Source organism: Narcine bancroftii, chromosome 5 (genome assembly GCF_036971445.1).
Source record: "Narcine bancroftii isolate sNarBan1 chromosome 5, sNarBan1.hap1, whole genome shotgun sequence".
Taxonomy (NCBI): Eukaryota; Metazoa; Chordata; class Chondrichthyes; order Torpediniformes; family Narcinidae; genus Narcine; species Narcine bancroftii.
In genome coordinates this window covers 46,713,766-46,731,239 of record NC_091473.1, presented here as the reverse complement: position 1 = coordinate 46,731,239, position 17,474 = coordinate 46,713,766, and the positions used below count along the sequence as shown (strand labels likewise).

At 40.3% G+C, this 17,474-nt stretch overlaps 1 protein-coding gene across 3 annotated transcripts in view; it reads right to left on the bottom strand.

Annotated features, from left to right (window-relative positions):
* The window catches only part of LOC138763350 (transmembrane prolyl 4-hydroxylase-like), a 74,558-nt gene that overhangs the window by 34,602 nt on the left and 22,482 nt on the right, over positions 1 to 17,474 (bottom strand). For all 3 annotated transcript variants that reach the window (XM_069937329.1, XM_069937330.1, XM_069937331.1), the window contains exons 3-4: positions 12,647 to 12,837; positions 6,922 to 7,018 (exon numbers count right to left, since the gene is read on the bottom strand). In XM_069937329.1, the coding sequence (XP_069793430.1) occupies positions 6,922 to 7,018; positions 12,647 to 12,837 (288 nt within the window). The remainder of the gene's footprint in view (positions 1 to 6,921; positions 7,019 to 12,646; positions 12,838 to 17,474) is intronic.

Genomic DNA, 17,474 nt, shown 5'->3' with positions numbered 1-17,474 from the left:
TCCCCCAAAACACCACTAACCCAGAAAAAATTAATTCCTATGACTACGGGTAACAAGATCCTGGACACCTGGTGCCAGAAAGGAATCAGGTGCATCGAGGACTGTTATGAGAAGGGGCAGCTCGTGTCATTCGAGCAATTCAAAAACAAATTTGATTTATCATACAAGACCTTCTTCTGTTATCGTCAATTAAGATCCTTTTCAAGGGACAAATTATTCCCATCTATGGTTCTACCATTGTGTAGTGACATAGAGGCTCTGATTCAAAAGGGGAAATCACACATAAATTTATCTCTGCTATGCATCTCATGTTCTAAAGCGAGAGCCCAAAACCAGGTCTCCATAAATCAAAGCAAAGATGGAAGTCAGACTTAGGAACAACAATTCCTGAACAATGCTGGTCCAACTTCTGTCAGGACAGTGCAATGACAGCAGTTATTATTGTCAGATACAGGCTGGTGCAATACAATTTCTCACATCAGCTACATCTTACGTGCAAAAATTACACTATGTAAAAGCAGAAATCTCCAAATTGTGTACTTAGATGTGGCATAGTGAACATTTGTACACTCAACCAGGCTATGGGCCAAGGTGAAACCATTTTGGATAGAATTAGGTGATAGTTTGGAAAACAATTATAGGGGTGGAGAACCCACAGGATCCAGTGCTGTTCCTGTTGGGGGATATTATGGATGTGAGTCTGAGGTTGTTCAAACACCAAAGTCAATTTGTAAAAGTTGCTTTGGCAGTGGCCAGGAAATGTATAATGATTATTTGGAAATTGGACTCTCAGCTAAGCACAACACAATGGAACACAGAAATGTGGAGTTGTGTTCTCCTGGAGAAAATTACTTATAATTTATGAGGGAGACACAACATGATGCTCGTTAAGGTATGGCAGCCATGCTTGCGACATTTTGAAATGCAAATGTGATTAACCTTCCCGTGGCTTTTCTCAACAGGAAATAGTGGGCAATAGGATCACACAAGTCCAGAAATACTGAGGTCTGGCCGGCATCCCCCTCCCTTTTTTTTTGCAGCTGTATTGTTACTTTTAGTAATTGATTTACTTATATTTGTTGGTGAGGGAGGGTAAAGGGTGGGTGGGGGGGGGGAGGAAGGGAAGGAGGATAAAAACTCAACAAAGAATTACATGTTTGTAAAGTGTGAGTCTATAAAACTATAAATAATTAGAATCCAAATTAGATTGTAGATCACCTATTCTTCTCATAATTTTGTTTCCATAGGGGATCTTTCTAAGATCCAATGAGTATAGTCCCAGGCTACTTAATCTCTCATCATGAACTAACAATTTCTTGATCAACCTGAAGGAATTCCAATTGTTCTCCTATTTAGTGGACATTCCTTTGTCTTGTTGCAACTCTTCAAATATATTATGCCTCTGGATTAAATTTGTAATTTTCCTCTCCATTTTCCAAATTATCTACATCTTCCTGCTGTCAACCACCTGGCCATTTTTTTTCTTTCATCTACAAACTTCATTAGCAATCACCCACATTCATGTCTAAATCGATCATCTGAATGACAAAATTTTGGGAATTTGCACAGTTCAAGGGCCAAATTGGGATGGGCAATTGCCAGTGACATCTACATGTGCAGAGAAAAATATTTATGGCGTTGCTTTTGCAACATGGACAAAGTTGGCAAGGCCACATATAATATTCACCCTAAGAATGTATTGACTGCTTGCACAGACTATAACTTGTCACAATCAAATTAGTGAGAATTAACCCAGGCAAGGTTGGTGTGTCAGGCTCCCTTCCTTTGAGGAGAGCACCACAGGTTAACTACAGAAATGGAGAAATACTGTTTTGTCTGGTCGTATATGATAATAAACTTGAACGTGGTATTTTTGCAGAAGAACTGATTTATTGAATTTTATAAACAATCACGGTTGAATTTAAACTCTCAATTTCAAAGTTTTTTAATCCTGATAGCGTCACATTATATAATAGTCGGTCACTATTTGATGGCAAGGTAATTTAAATGCTCCAAATATACATAAAAGTTTCAGTCATGATGACGGTCCCTGGCTGCTGCTGCTTCTCTTCAACTGATTGGGTGAACTAAGACCAATTGAAATAATCAGAATCCAGATATCTAATTTGAAGATGTGGGGCAGCCAGTGCATGGAGACGCGAACCAGCCTGCCAAACAGCCAATGACACCAGCCGTCACCCCAGGTAACCTCTGCACAGCGGGAAGACAAGGAACACTGGCAGGAACACTGCCCAACCCAAGGACAGCGCTCTGATGACATGAGGCCCCAAAGTCAGTGCCTGGGGCCCATATAAGCAGAGCTGCCACTGCAATAAATAAGTCTCCGACTTCAACTCCTCACGTGTGTGTCTTTCTTCCATAGTCACCACAGTGCATACGCTACATTGATGACCTTGAAAGGTTCAACCAGCAGTTGGACCCGAAGATAATGGATCAAGCAGAGCCAGCATCCATCCACACGGTCTCTCCCAGGCTTCCGACGTTCTGGGTGTCGCAACCACATGTGGGTCGAGCAGGCCAAGGCTCAGTTCCAGCTTCGCCACATCACAGCCAACGACACCCACTACTTCTACATCGTGAGCACCATCGATCAGAACACAGCGGCAAGAGTCGTAGATTTCCTACAGAAGGCAAATACGTGGCCCTCAAAGAGCTACTAACTCAGACTTTCCCAGTGTGAGTGTGCCGTCTGTTTGCTGCATGTGGATGGATTAGGCCCCGTCTGCCTAATGAGCGAGATGCTCTCGTTAACTGAGGGCCACAAGCCTGCTCTTCAAGTAAATCTTTCCAGAGCAGCTCTTGCTCACAGTCGAGGACTTCAGCAACCTTTGAAGGGTCGCCACCCGGGTGGACTTGCTCTGGAGAGCACAGAGGGACACCAGCGCCGTCAGAGACCACATCAGCAAACCCGATGAACAACCCCTGGCGGGATCAAGGCCAGCAGAGAGGCAAGTGAACAGCCCAGGACAGCTATTCTACTATTATCAGCGATGGGGTGCAGAGGCCCATCGATGCCGCCCACCCTGAGAGTTTTTAGGAAACACCAACCATTGTTGATGGCTGCGGCCCATGTGACTGCCTCCTCCACGTCTGGGACTCACTGTCAGGCAGGCATTTCCTGATCGACATGGGTGCCAAAATAAGCGTTCTACCCCCTGCCGGCCTAGATACCCGCAGAGGCAACCAGGGCCCAACACTGAGAGCAGCCAACAGCTCCTGCATTCGAACTTTCGGGAACCATACCATTCCCTTTCGTTTTGGCAACAGCTGCTTTACATGGACTTTACCCTCGCAGCAGTGGCACAACCACTCCTGGGGGGTGACTTCCTTCGGGCCCACTGCTTGCTGGTCAACCTCAAGGAACGGCACTTGGTGCTCGCCAAAATCATTCAGACCCACCCCCCACCTGAACTCCATAATACTGTCGGATAATGAATTTGCCTGCATCCTGGTGGAGTTCCCCTCGATAGTAGTGCCACAGTTGAACCAAAGCACAGTGTAAGGCACCACATATTGATCCCATGTCAGGGCAAGCCAACTCCCTCCCGAAAAGCTCAGCCTGGTGAAGGAGTTCAAAAAGATGGAGGAGCTGGGGATTGTGTGGTGCTCCAACAGTCCCTGGGCCTCTCCCTTCCACATGATGCCAAAATCAGCAGGGGGTTGGAGATCATGCGGTGACAATGAGTCTACCACACCCAACAAATATCCCATGCCCCACATCCAAGATTTTGCTGCCAACCTGCTTGGGGCATGGGTGTTCTCCAAGGTGGACCTCATCCAGGGGTACAACAAAATCCCAATTCACACCAAGGACATCCCCAAGACTGCAATTATAACCCCTTTTGGTTTGTTTGAATATCTCTGCATCCCCTTTGGTCTAAAGGATGTGGCACTAACTTTTCAGCGGGTGATGAACGCAGTGGGCAGGGTCCTCCATTTAGACGATATCATCGCCAGCCACAAAGACCACACCACCCACTTGAGACAACTGTGCACCCGTCTGAGTGAGTTTGAGCTGACCATCAACCCGGCTAAGTGCCAGTTCAGTCTAGACATCATCGACTTCCTGGGGCACAGGATTAACAGACACAGGGCCACACCCCTCCCCAAGAAGGTGGAGGTGGTTCGGCACTTCACTAAGCCACACACAGTGAAAGGGCTGCAGGAATTTGCTGGTATGATAAACTTTTACCATAGGTTCATACCGGCAGCGGCACACATCATGCTAATGACCAGTAAGGCAAAAGATATTGGTTGGAATGAGTAATCCTTCAGGGCGTTCCAGAATGCCAAAGACATGCTGGCCAATGCCACCCTCCTGGTCCACCCCAGTCCAGAGGCACCAACTGCTCTAACTGTCGACACCTCCAGCACAGCAGTTGGAGATGGGCTAGAACAACTCATCAAGGGCCAGTGGGAACCCCTGGCCCTTTTCAGCAGGCACCTCCACCCCCCCCCCACCAGAACTCAAAATACAGCGCTTTCGACCGGGAGTTGCTAGTGCTGTACGTAGTGGTAAGACATTGCCATTAATTTTGTAAGACTGGCAATTCAGGGTGTTCACTGACCACAAGCCACTGACTTTCGCCTTCCGTAAGGTATCAAACCCGTGGTCGGCCCAACAACAGAGACTCTTGTCCTGTGTGACCGAATTTACCACAGACATTCAACATATCGCGGTCAAAAATATGGTAGCCAACGCTCTGTCACGTCCCACAATAGAGTTGATACACACCTTGTTCCAAGGGATTGATTACGTGGCCCTCATCAAAGTGCAGCAGCAAGACCCTGAGATCCCCACTTACAGGACAGCCATCTCTGGTCTCAGGGTTGAGGTCGTCCCGGTTAGCCCAGTAACCTGACACTGCTGTGTGACAATTCTACCAGCAGCCCCCGCCCCATCATCCCAGCTGCATGGAGGTGCCAGGTTTTCAAGGTTATCCACAACCTGGCACACCCCACCATCTGTGCCACAATCAAAATGGTGGTCAACAGATTTTTCTGGAATGGTCTCAGTGAACAGGTCAGCCAGTGGGCCAAGATTTGCACAAACTGTCAGTCCTCCAAAGTGCAGGTTCACACCAGAGCACCCACAGACTTTTGAGCCAGCACAGCGCAGGTTCAGCCATGTGCACATTGACTTAATGAAGCTGTTGCCGGTTTCCTGTGAGGCAAGATACCTCTTGACCATGGTGGACCACTCCACGAGGTGGCCAGAGGCAGATCTGCTGGCTGATACCATCACAGAAACCTGTCCCAGGGCACTCGTTGACACATGGGTGTCCAGATTTGGAGTTCCAGAGAACCTCACCTCAGACAGGGAGGCACAATTCACCTCCGGACTCTGGGCAGCACTGCTAAGTTTGACCCTACGAGAGGCCATACAAGGTCATTAGAGACAATGGTTCCACCTGCTGAAGTGGCAGAGATATTCTAGTGGCTATCATGAAAAACAAATTCAGCAGACTGCTTCACAATCCAGTTTGCATTTTTTTTTAGATATTCTGTCATAACTTCATCTGATGAAATCACCATTTTTAATACACGTAAAATTTGCAACAATGTTATAGTTTCTTAGAATCCAAAATCAAAATTACTCAGCTTACAAAAGTTTCTATTTGGTTATTTTGCCACCCAAGTCTGTGCTTTTTAGAACCCATCTTCCTCCTTCACATAGAAACAATAGGCAATTTTACACAGCCGTTGAAAAGCAGAAAAATTTCACAATTTTTCTGCACTGCTGGCAATGTAAAAATGTCCAGATGGAATTTATTATGCAAATTCTATTCCATAATTTTTCCATCAGGACCCCCTTCACATTTTATGGAGTGGCTGCAGTGTAAATTGACCGCAGGCACTCGCAAAAATGGGCTCCTAGCCCCGACCACCTTGCTTCTAGCCCCAGCCATCCATTGCTCCCCCTGTCCCCAGCCATCCATCGCCCCCCCCATCCCGTGCCATCTGACTCCAGACACGGCAGCAGGGATACCATGGTGATGGGCCCAGAGTTCATCTGAGCGCCACACCAGCTCGCGGCAAGAAGCAGGTGACTCAATGTAAGAGTAACGGCCGTCTTCCTTACCCATGACCCCACACAGCTGGAACCACTCTGCCAGAGCCATGGATACGCAAAGTAGTTTGAGCTGCATGGGGGATCATGGGTGAAGATGATGTCCATTGATCCCACATTGAGCTAGCCGCCGTCTGCTTCTCTCCCACCTGGTGCTAGGGGCCGAGTCACCTTTCCACCAAAGGTAAGAGAGGGTGACCACGAGGGCGGGGACAGGGGATGATGGCAACTGTGACAACCTATTCCCATCTCAACCTACACCAACCTCAAACGTCCAGCCTCCGAAAACACTGCAATTCCAAAATCACCGTAACTGCAGTGTAAACGTTCTGCCTATGTGAAGAGCCGCTCCAGAGGTAAGCATGCTAATTTTTACTTTAGTATTTCTCCTTTACTTCTGTGTAAAAATGCTAAATTTCTGCTTATCTACTCAATAATAATTTTTACACAGAATTAAAGGAAAAATTCTGTTAAAAATTTGTATACTTGCCTCTAGAGAGGTCATTTACACAGCACTTTTACACTGCCTTCCTGTGTGGCAGAGTTTGTCAGAGGGTGAACGTTGTATTCATTAGCCCAGTTTCTTACAGAGTGCCTATGGTCAATTTAGACTAGAGCTGCTCCGTAAAAATGTGTTGAGGTCATGGTTGAAAAATTTTGGGATGAAATTTAGCCAATAAATTACACTGCCAGCAGAGCAGAAAATTTGCACAAATTTTACTCAAATCCTGCATCATTGAGTAATATTAAATTTCCTCTTCATATTCCTTGTTCCAAGGATCATGATATTGGCATCTTTTTGTCTCTTCAGACATGGAAAGGTTTCTCACCATTCCCATCGGGGTCAGCCTTAAGCCCAGTGTAGATTTCTCGAATATTTTCAGGAGTAATCCAAACACCATCACCAAAACGTGTGTGAGTCAAAACCTGTCATTAAAAATAAAATCTTTTGTTCAAAATGAATCTTCAACATTTTGTTTAATACTAAATAATAACACTTTGTGGAAAGTTAAACAGGATAGAATCATTGTGCTGTCAATATGTCAGTATGCCGTCAAGTTGAAGAGATTGCAGAGAAGACTTAGAAGGATATTGCCAAAACTTAGGAGCCTGAGCTATAAGGAAAGGTTGAACAGCCTGTGGCTTTATTCCTTGGAACGTAGGAGAATGAAGAGTTATCTCATAGAAGTGAACAGAATTATGAAAATAATAAATCAGTTCACAGAGAATTTTGCCCAGAGGAGGGGAAAATTAGTAACCAGAGGACAGAGGATATAGGGACAGAGGTTTAAGCTGAGGGGGAAGAGATTTAATGCAAACTTGAGAGGTAACTTTTTTTTTAAGTAACACAGAAGGTCAGGGAGTTTTTGGAATGGACTGCTGGAGGAGGTGATTGAGGTAAGCATTGCTGCAATGTTTAAAAACATCTTGGATAGATTTTGAGGGATGTAGGATAAACACAGATAGGTGTAGGTAAGATTGTCTTTTTTCAAGTCTACAGCTTGTCCTCACACTCAAGTGTAGAGTTCTATGAGATCCTTAGCAAGTGAAGAAAGAAGAACAGTTTGACTTAAAACAATGTGCAAGTTACAAAAATCAAACACCTGCTATTGCTGAAAATCCAAAATAAAAACAGAAAATCCCCCAGACTTAAAAAGTTAATTGTTCCGCTTTCCACACATGCTGCCTGGCCTGCTGTGTATACAGTATTTTTCAATCTTAGTACTTAATGGAGGTAAAAGATGACTGACACCATGCTACATTGTTTCCATTATTCAATGGGAGATTGTAAATTATTTAAAAGCTGGGAGAATCTTAGAAATGCTGGTGGGATGAATACAAGATCCAGTGATATGTGGAACGATGCATCAAAAACTAATTACTTTTCTAGCTATCATTTTATTACCCATGTCACGACAATTTTCATTATCACAGACAAAGACTGACAAACCAACAGTTATTTGGAAGAGTGACTAATAGCTCAGCAAAAATACTATATTATAAGAAAGGTGGAGAAGCAAAGAGGGTTAGGAAAGAAAGTTCTGAGGAGGTGTAGCCATACGAAAGGTCTAGATGTGTTTTGATTGAGCTCTCCGTGAAGAGTAATAAAAATACAGTTAAAATATTAAAATTAAGAATTTTTTCACTAAAAAATGGACAAAACAAGTGCTAAGAAACCAAGGGAGCCAAGAACAAAAATTGAGGAAGTTTCTATTCAGTCAGGAACAACAAACAAAAGCCAGAAAGGGAGCGGCACAAGAGTGCCTCAGGACCAGCGGACCCTGGCAGAGTTGGGGAGTTGGGACAAGAACTAAATATTATCCTGGAAAAAAAAAGGGAAAACTTAAGCAATTAATTTGCAGACGTTGAAAATTTAATGAGAGACATGACTGAAAGGATTACTGAAATTAAAGAAATCATTGAAGACTTAATGGAAAGAATGAACCAAGTATAAGTAGGCTTGGTAAAAAAAAAAACACAAAATAACCTAAAAGCTTTGGAAAAAGATACAAAGAAATTGGAGTCAAACAGATAAGGTCTGCTAGACAAGATCAACCACATGGAGAATTTTAGGAGATGGAATAATGTTCAAATTATCAGACTAAAAGGAGGAATCGAGGGAAGAGATCAGGTGAACTGCTTTGAAACAAGGATCCCACGAGTGTTGGGAGAAGTTAAATTCAGAGAAAAATTACATATTGTGAGAGCTCACTGGACCCTTAGACCTAGGAGACCAGGTGATCAGCGAACACGACCAGTCCTGGTAAGATTTTAGAGTTACCGGGAATGGGAGACAATTCTGGGAGCATCATATGAATACTCTAAGCAAAATTATGGCCCACCAAAGGTTGACCATGAAAAAGTACTATTTTTTCAAGATTTTGGTCCTACTTTGATTAAGCAAAGGAATGAGTTCTGGATAAATCAGCCAGAACAGTAACAGGGGTAAAAGCTGCAAAAACAACACTATCATTTATGAAGGATTTAAATTTGATTGGTATTTGGAGGCACCTTAACCCCATAGAAAGAGACTATTTGTTCTACTTAAGGGTACATGATTCATATACAAGGATTGATTTGTTTTTAACGTCTGTCCATTTAAAAAAGTAGAGTGGTAAAAATGGCATACTTCGTGAGACTTTTACCAGATCATTTGCCATTAACTTTAACTATTATGATAATAGAAAAACAAGAAAGTGTGTATAGATGGCATCTCAATGCTAAACTGTTGAAAAAGAAAGACTTTTGTGAGTTTATTAAGAGACAGACACAATTATTTTGTGAAACTAATCTTCCTTCTACTGATAATAGCCTTTTAAATATAGGATACGCTCTACAAAAAATCTTAAGAGTAGGGTGGTTTAGGGAAAGATATAACGAAATTGGAATAAGAATATCAAAGAACTGGTTATAAGAAAAAGTATAGAATATTAGTGAATAAAAAAATTGAGATACAACACATTACAAACGTACAGAACAGAAAAAATTATACTAAAAACAAAACAAAAATATTATGAATTAGGAGACCAGGCTCACAAAGTTCCATCTTGACAGGTAAAGGCAGAGGAGTCATCTAGGATGATAAATGCAATGAAAACAGAGGCCGATATTATAACATATAATAAAATTTTTCAGATAATATATGAAACTAAACAAATCATAATTATTAGGAGATGAAAATGAGATGGATGAATTTTTAGCAAATATGGAACTTCCAAAATTAGTAGATAGAGAATGGGCTGATTTAGACACCCCTTTCACAAGAGAAGAAATCGAGAAAGCTTTGGGTACTTTACAAACTAGCAAATCTCTGGGGGAGGATGGATTTCCTCCCAAGTTCTATAGACAATTTAAAGATTTATCGATGCCTCTTACGATGGATGTATTGGACAGGGCAGTGGAGACAGGGACCCTCCTGAAATCTTTCTCAACTGCTATAATTGCAGTGCTACCAAAGAAAAGCAGAAACCATTAAAAACTTCATAATATAGACCTATATCACTTCTGAATACTGATTATAAAATATTGGCAAAGGTGCTAGCTAATAGATTGGGACAATATTTAGCAAAATTAATACATACAGATCAGATGGGATTTGTTAAAAGGAAGACATTCTTCAAATTGTCTGGGTGGACTATTTAACATAATTCATATAGCAAAATCAAAGTTCAATCCAAGTATAACAGTCTCCCTAGACACAGAAAAAGCATTTGACCATTTAGAATGGTCTTTTTCATTTAAAAAAAACTGGAAAAATTTGGTATAGGCAGAAAATTTATAAATTTTTCCTTTGAGTAGATGGGTGTCCTGTCTCCAGCACTTTTTATCCTTGCGAGTGGATGACCGACAGATTATAAAAAGAGAATCGGATATTAAGGGCTTCAAAGTTGGACAGGAAGAACATAATATAAGCTTATTTGCTGATGATGTGCTATTATATATGTCTGACAAGCTAAATCCTTGATAAAATTATAAACAATATCAGGTTATAAAATAAATATGGATAAAAATTAGATAATGCCACTGACGAATTTTGATTATGAAGGATATCAAAGAGGTAGTAGATTTAATTAGAAGATAGATGGAATCAAATACTTAGGAATAATGATGGATATCAATTTACAGAAATTGTATAAATTTAATTAAACTCTTCTGTTAGAAAAAAGAGAAAGATTTACAGAAATAGAAAGACTTTCCGAATACTTTAGTGGGAAGAGTAAATTGTATTAAAATGAATGTGATGCCAAGATTTTTCAATCTTTGCCTATTGCATTACCTAAAAATTTATTTAAATTATTAAATAATTATACAAGGCAATCCCTATGGAATAACAAAATGCTGAGAATTTCATTGGAAAAGCTAACGTAGTTAACTGCGAGGACTTAGGCTCCCGGAATTTAAAAGGTTTTATTTATCAGCACAAGCAAGAGACAATCCCCCTTCTTGGTTCTAATTGGGAATGAATTCAATAAAAGAGGGGACAGCAAAGGACTTTATTTACAAGTGGAATGTTAAGTTAATAACAAAAAAGACAGATAACCCTATATTAATAAATATGATTAGAATATGGCAGAAATAAATGAGTGTATTGGAAAAAAAAGCAGGTATATCATTAAGAACAACATCATGTAAAAATATACTGCTGCCTATGAATTTCAGTAACAAAATACTGAATTCATGGTATGACAAAAGAATGATATATTGATAACTGTTATTAGGAGAGATCTCTTGCATCTTTTGAACAATAAGAAATAAATATGGAGTAGCTATTGGCACTTTCTTTTGTTTTCTCCAGCTAAGATCATTGCTAAGAGAAAGATGGGGGCCAAACTTGACCCCACCTGAAATTAGTGAAATGGAACAAACAATTTGGCTTGGGAATACACCTAAATTTATAATCAAGATGTACTAAGCTCTCCAGAATGAAAGTGCAAAACCAGGTTTACAGAGATCGAGAGGGGAATAATTGTCATATTTATTTTAAAAATCCATACTTGAACAATCAATCAAGTCTAGTTGAATTAATATAGCCGAAGTAAGATTACCAATCTTACATATACCAAGAAATAGTTTTTAAAAAAGTATTTTATCATGCTGTTAAAATGTGGTACCTTCTGAAAAGTTAAGAAACTCCAAATGAATTTTTGGGAAAATTTTAGCTTTTAATCTAGATGGTGCAATGTTAATCTTTATTTTTTTTTCCCCAATTTTTTTTTTAATAATTGCTTCAGATTCTACAAAATTAAATTAAAATGTCTATTTAATTGTGTAGGATAAAATTACTTTAATATCATTTTATGCTGAGTGCTCCCAGTAATATATTCATGGGGGAAGGGACATACAATTCATTAAACTCCAACTATGTTGTTTTTAAAATCATTCACATTACTCAATGGTACAATCCACTTCGAAGATCATTAATATCAGATGTGTAAATTTACATTTCTTTGCTGAACTCTACCTCACTAATACAAGTTTTTAATCAAAATGTTAAAACGACGATGGAAACAAAACTGTGGATGTTGGAAATCTTAAAACAGGTCGTGTTAAATGGTATTAGGTGGTGAGAAGTTCCGAGGGGGTTCAATTGGCAATAGTATCCAGAGAGCCAAAGGGCAGCGTGGTCAGCGTAGCAGTTAGCACAATGCTATTTTAGTGCAACCCGGGTTCAAAACCAGTCCTGCAACCGTTTCTACATTCTTCCTGTGCCTGCGTGGTTTCCTCCGGGTGCTCCGGTTTCCTCCCACCCTCCAAAAATGTTCAGGGTTTGTAGGTTAATTGCTTTATTTGGGCTCACATGGCTAGATGGACCTTTTACCGTGTCGTAGGACTACATCTAAAAACAAAGACACATTAGAACAATTGGCAACCATTCCTCTTATATTTGGACCATGTGCAGATAGCTTTATTCTCAACTTAATCAATAATGTGCCTGATCATGGTAAGATAGTGGTGACACTGATTGTTCAAATTGGAAATTCTCAACTATCACCAATAATAATGATGCATTGGATGATCAAGAAATGTATCCATTCTTTTTCAGTCACAATGTACCTCTTTCATCTGTAACTGTCCATCTTGGTTATAGTCAAGTAGGTTAAAGATTTCCTCCTTGCTAATGTCCATTTCATCAATGGCCTCCTGCTGAAGGTCAGATGGCATAATCTGGCTTTCCTGAAGTCCCTTCAGTTTAGCTAGGTGGATAACCACCTTACATTCTTCCTCTGAAAGGAAGTTTGCAATCTCTGAAGGAAAAGAACAAGTAATCAATAACTTCAATGATTCAATAATCCAACCTTACAATATGCAAAAACACCCATTTGATCATTCATGAAGGTCAGTCATTCAAATTCAAACACATCATTCACGAAGAGGATGCTTCAATAAAATATTGAGCACAATGCAGCAATAACTACACTTGGCTGCAAAACACCTCGGCAATGTCTGAGGTAATGAAAAATATCATAGAATGTAAAGAGTTTGCATTATTTTTATTCAAAACATTTCCCATACTTTTTGTTATAATTACCAGCACTCACATTTTGAGGAAGTAGCATAATAGCTCAACTTGTAGTCTCTCCTCAGTCATTGCAGAGACACAGAAACCTTGGCTGAAACTACAGAATAGTGCAGTTCTGACAAAAAAACCTGCAGAGGAGGCTCCTTTTAAAAAAAAAATCCATCATATTAATGCCTCATTTGTTTGTCATTTCAGTTGCTGATCTTCACAATTTTTTTTTTAAAAATCTCCCACTAATGTGTTATTAGCAAATTTTAGGAATGGATCCCTTATACTCAAGTCAAAAATCACCAATGCACTGAATAAAATTGAACCCCACAGTGAATCATGGTCTGCACTAAAAGTCCAAAGTGGAAAAGAGAAGGATGACTTAAACAAACTACCCATTTCCAGTCTGTTCACTGATTTCATAATGATACCACTATATTATCTCTGCATTACACATGCAACAATTTTCTAAACAAGTTGCTTGTGAGACCCATTCATTGAAAGTGTCCTGAACATTTATAAAATTATATTTGTTATCTGTGTCCCACAGCTTACAAAACAGAGCTGGTTAATCTTTCACGCATGGCTTTCCTTCAGAAAATCAGAGTTTACTGTTCAAGATTAAACAATTAATTATAAGACATTTATTAATCTGGGGGCATGACCGTGCTGGGTGGCTGAGCAGACGTGCTTCTCCGAGCTCTCCGAGGAATGTTATCAAAAGACCATCAAAAAGTGGTTTTGATAGTATTTTTTTGACTGGAGAAAAGTGGATACATCTTCTGAAGAAAACTGTTAAAGGATGACTGGAAGATCACACAGAAAATATAAAAAACACAAAATCAACTATGGAAAAAGCTCTGGCTTCACCAGCCACTCCAATGGACGGCATGGGTGAAATGCCTCTTCTTCCCAACAAATCTGGGACGTTTCACAAATGTAGAGATTGCTATTAAAGAGCTTAGCACTTCATGAAAGAGGTGGGTGAAGTCATTAGCGAATTAACTTAAAGAATGAATAGCGCTGAGAAAGATCTCGTCAAACATAACAAATTGAAGAAATGAAAAACCCAGCCAAAAAATGGGTGACAGATAAGCAACTTCTTCTGGACAAACTGGATCACATGGAGAACTTCAGTCGAAGGAACAATGTGAGAATAGTCATTCTAAGAGAAGGTGCAGAAGGCACTAAATAACTCATTGAACAAGCCAATATTAAACGTGCTCACCGAGCACTTGGACAGTGGAGAATGGTAAGACCGGGTATCCCTTCACATTCACAGACTGGCTTCACATGGACATCAATACGTAGGAGGAGTTCATGGTTCCCGCCGCGCTTCAATTTCTCATAATGAACACCTCATCCTTCCAAGCGACTGGGGTAGCAGTCACCCTTGGCAAGTTTCAGACTCAGGAACCGGACACTGACAAGGGATGCTGGTACCCCTCTCCTAATCGCATGTCTGTTCTGATTGACAACGGTAAACTGCCCTATTGCTCTGGCCTCAACCCTCCCTGGTTTCCCAAAGATCCCCTGGCCACGTATACACCCCTTCCCTTTGCGTACTGGAATGAGATGCTGACTCAGCTAGGATAGTTTGGTCTCATTGGAAAGCAGATTCTGTGCCATCGTTTTGGTAAGATTGTTGAGCTTCAAGGATAGAGAGAAGATCCTGAGAGTTGCTTATGAAAAGACAAGGAATTCTTGTTCCCCAATAAAGTGGGACAATGCAGAGATTATGTTTTCTCAGGACTTCAGCAATGCAGTAATTCAGAAGAGTTCGACGTGGTCAAGAGGTAGCTCTGTGAAAAGAACTTTAAGTACGCAAAGTTGTACCCAGCAACGTTGAGAGTGGACATCTCTGAAGGTAACAGAAGATACTTCAAATTGAATGAGGAGGTGGAAGAGTTGATTCGACAACTATAAAGAGGAAATCAAATACACCGATGTCTTTGGCAAGATGGATATTAGAAATGGACAGTTATGGAAAAGATCACTTATAATTAGTGAAACAAACACAATACATTCCTCAAGACCTGTCCACCGTATTTGAATTATATTGGTGCACAAGTATAATATTGCTGTTGTAAATTTATGATCTTCCCTCAATTTTATACTTTTTTTTTTAAGTAAAATAGACTGAAAGCTCCAGCGGTAGATGGAAAGACCCTGTATCCATTTATCCTGTTTCAAGTTAAGGGGAAGTGGGTAGCAGAGTAGTGGGGTGGGGCTTGAATGTTTATTGCTTGGAATTTTTTTTTGGTTGATTTTTGTTACAAATATTTATGAAAAATTGTATTTTTTAAAGATGGATTTTTATTTTGTACGTAAGCAGCATATAGACTATTTTACTATATTTATGTAAAAGACGGATGTTTGAAAACCAAAATAAAATATTTTTAAAAAGCATTTATTATCTCAATTTATGGATGCTAGAGAATTGGCCTTTAAATGACACAAGACATCTGGTCTGCAATTACTGTGATGTCCCTCTCTCCTTTCTTGAACTGGAGTACCTTATTGTTTCTCTAAACTGGTCACAAAATGTGTGTGGTTTAGCAACTTTGATTAAGTGTCCAGGAGCTCCAGCTGTGGGGGGGGGAAAATGGCAAAATACAATCGATTGTGGAAAGTTGGTCTCACTTATCAAGAGGAAGATGGGTGAATGACATTGTTATTAGGTTTTTCAGAAAGCAGCACTACATATAGGTCAGAGTGGGTCACTTATTTGGCCACATAACTTAGCAAGATCAAAGAAGTGCAACCATACACATTAAGGAAAAGCCCTCACTACACAACATCATTGGCTAAAATATTACACTTTGCAATAATTGGATTGTACAAGCTTTATTCTTGCAAACTACACTGGATGAATCCCAAATCCATGTTTACACAATTTACAGACATCTCATGAAAGTGAATAACAGATTTTGGAATACTAATTTAGGATTTATCCTGCAAACATTCAGGCTTGGTCTGATGAATAGCCAATAACCTTTAAAGTCATGCAAATACCAATCACTGACCTCCTCCAGCAAGAGTCCAGCCACATCCCTTTGACATTCAGGGATGTCATTATTCATGCCATTCAAAATCATCTTGTAATCACATTAATGATGTGATGACCAGTGGTGAGGTGTTCACCTTGGTACACTGGAGCACAGAGGTGACACTTAACAAAGCCACCCAAAGCCTCTTTCACATTTGCATCCCACTAAATTGGCTGTTCAGTGTCCTGGGATGGAATGGGATTTAATTTTTCACACTGGACCACTCCTAACTGGGACACTGAACAATTTCACACTTGCAAGGAGCCATCCCCAGGGTTAGGACGGTTCTACCTTCTACTGATGACGTCATGATGCATGAGTGATGGTGGACCTGCCCTAAATCCTGATCTATGTATTATGATCTTATATTTGAACAAAATTAATCATGTATAATTATAACATAATTAAGCTTTATGTACAGCACAGTATGATTCTTTCAGCCCCTGTTGTTGTTGTTGTGCCGACCTATAAAAACCTTTATAACGGGTTGTGGAAAAGTCCGAGCAATAAATAGCAATAGCGGACAATTTTTAAACAACGTGGGAAAGTTGGTAACGCTATCGCACACAACTTATAAATACAATGGGGAAAAAACGATGGCAAACATGCCCTCCCAGAATTCCATGCATCAGAGAAAGGACTGTATGCTGGCTGCATTCATCCAAAGGTTTCTCTGCCACACGGCATACTGGGCAGCCAGGTCCGCCATTGCATTTCCACCCCCCCCCCCCCCCGGTCTTTATAAATTGTGCGCTATACCAGTCTTCCCACGCTGTTTAAAAATTGTCCATTATTGCTATTTGTTTCCCCTCTCTCTCTCCAATTGCAACTTTCCCAAGGCAAAGTTTATACCTTCATTTTAATCTTTCCTTCCTGCACTCACGCAAAAACTTGTGCCATTTTAATCCCACAATGCAATTACCCGTTTCACACTTGCCTGATTGCAAAGCAGCGTCTACAGTCGCCTGGGGATTGCACTAGAGGTCTAGGCGGTCAATCCCCAGCAGAAGATGACGTAATCGTTGCTGAGGCCAACATACATTGATCATTAAAAGTTTCTACAACCCATGCAAAATAAAATAGATAAAATTTAAAACAGAAATTAAAACAAAATCCAGAAAACACAGAGGGTCAGGCAGCATTGTGGAAAGAGAAAAAGTCAACATTTCAGGTCAGTGACTTTTTACAATATTACATTCAAAATTGTTTTTGCTTTCAGGAATTTAAATTGTTATTTTTTTTCCAACCAGCAACACCTTTTTGACAAAAAAACAGCAAAATGGATCATTCCTACAAATTACCAAACTGGGTATAAGTTAACGCT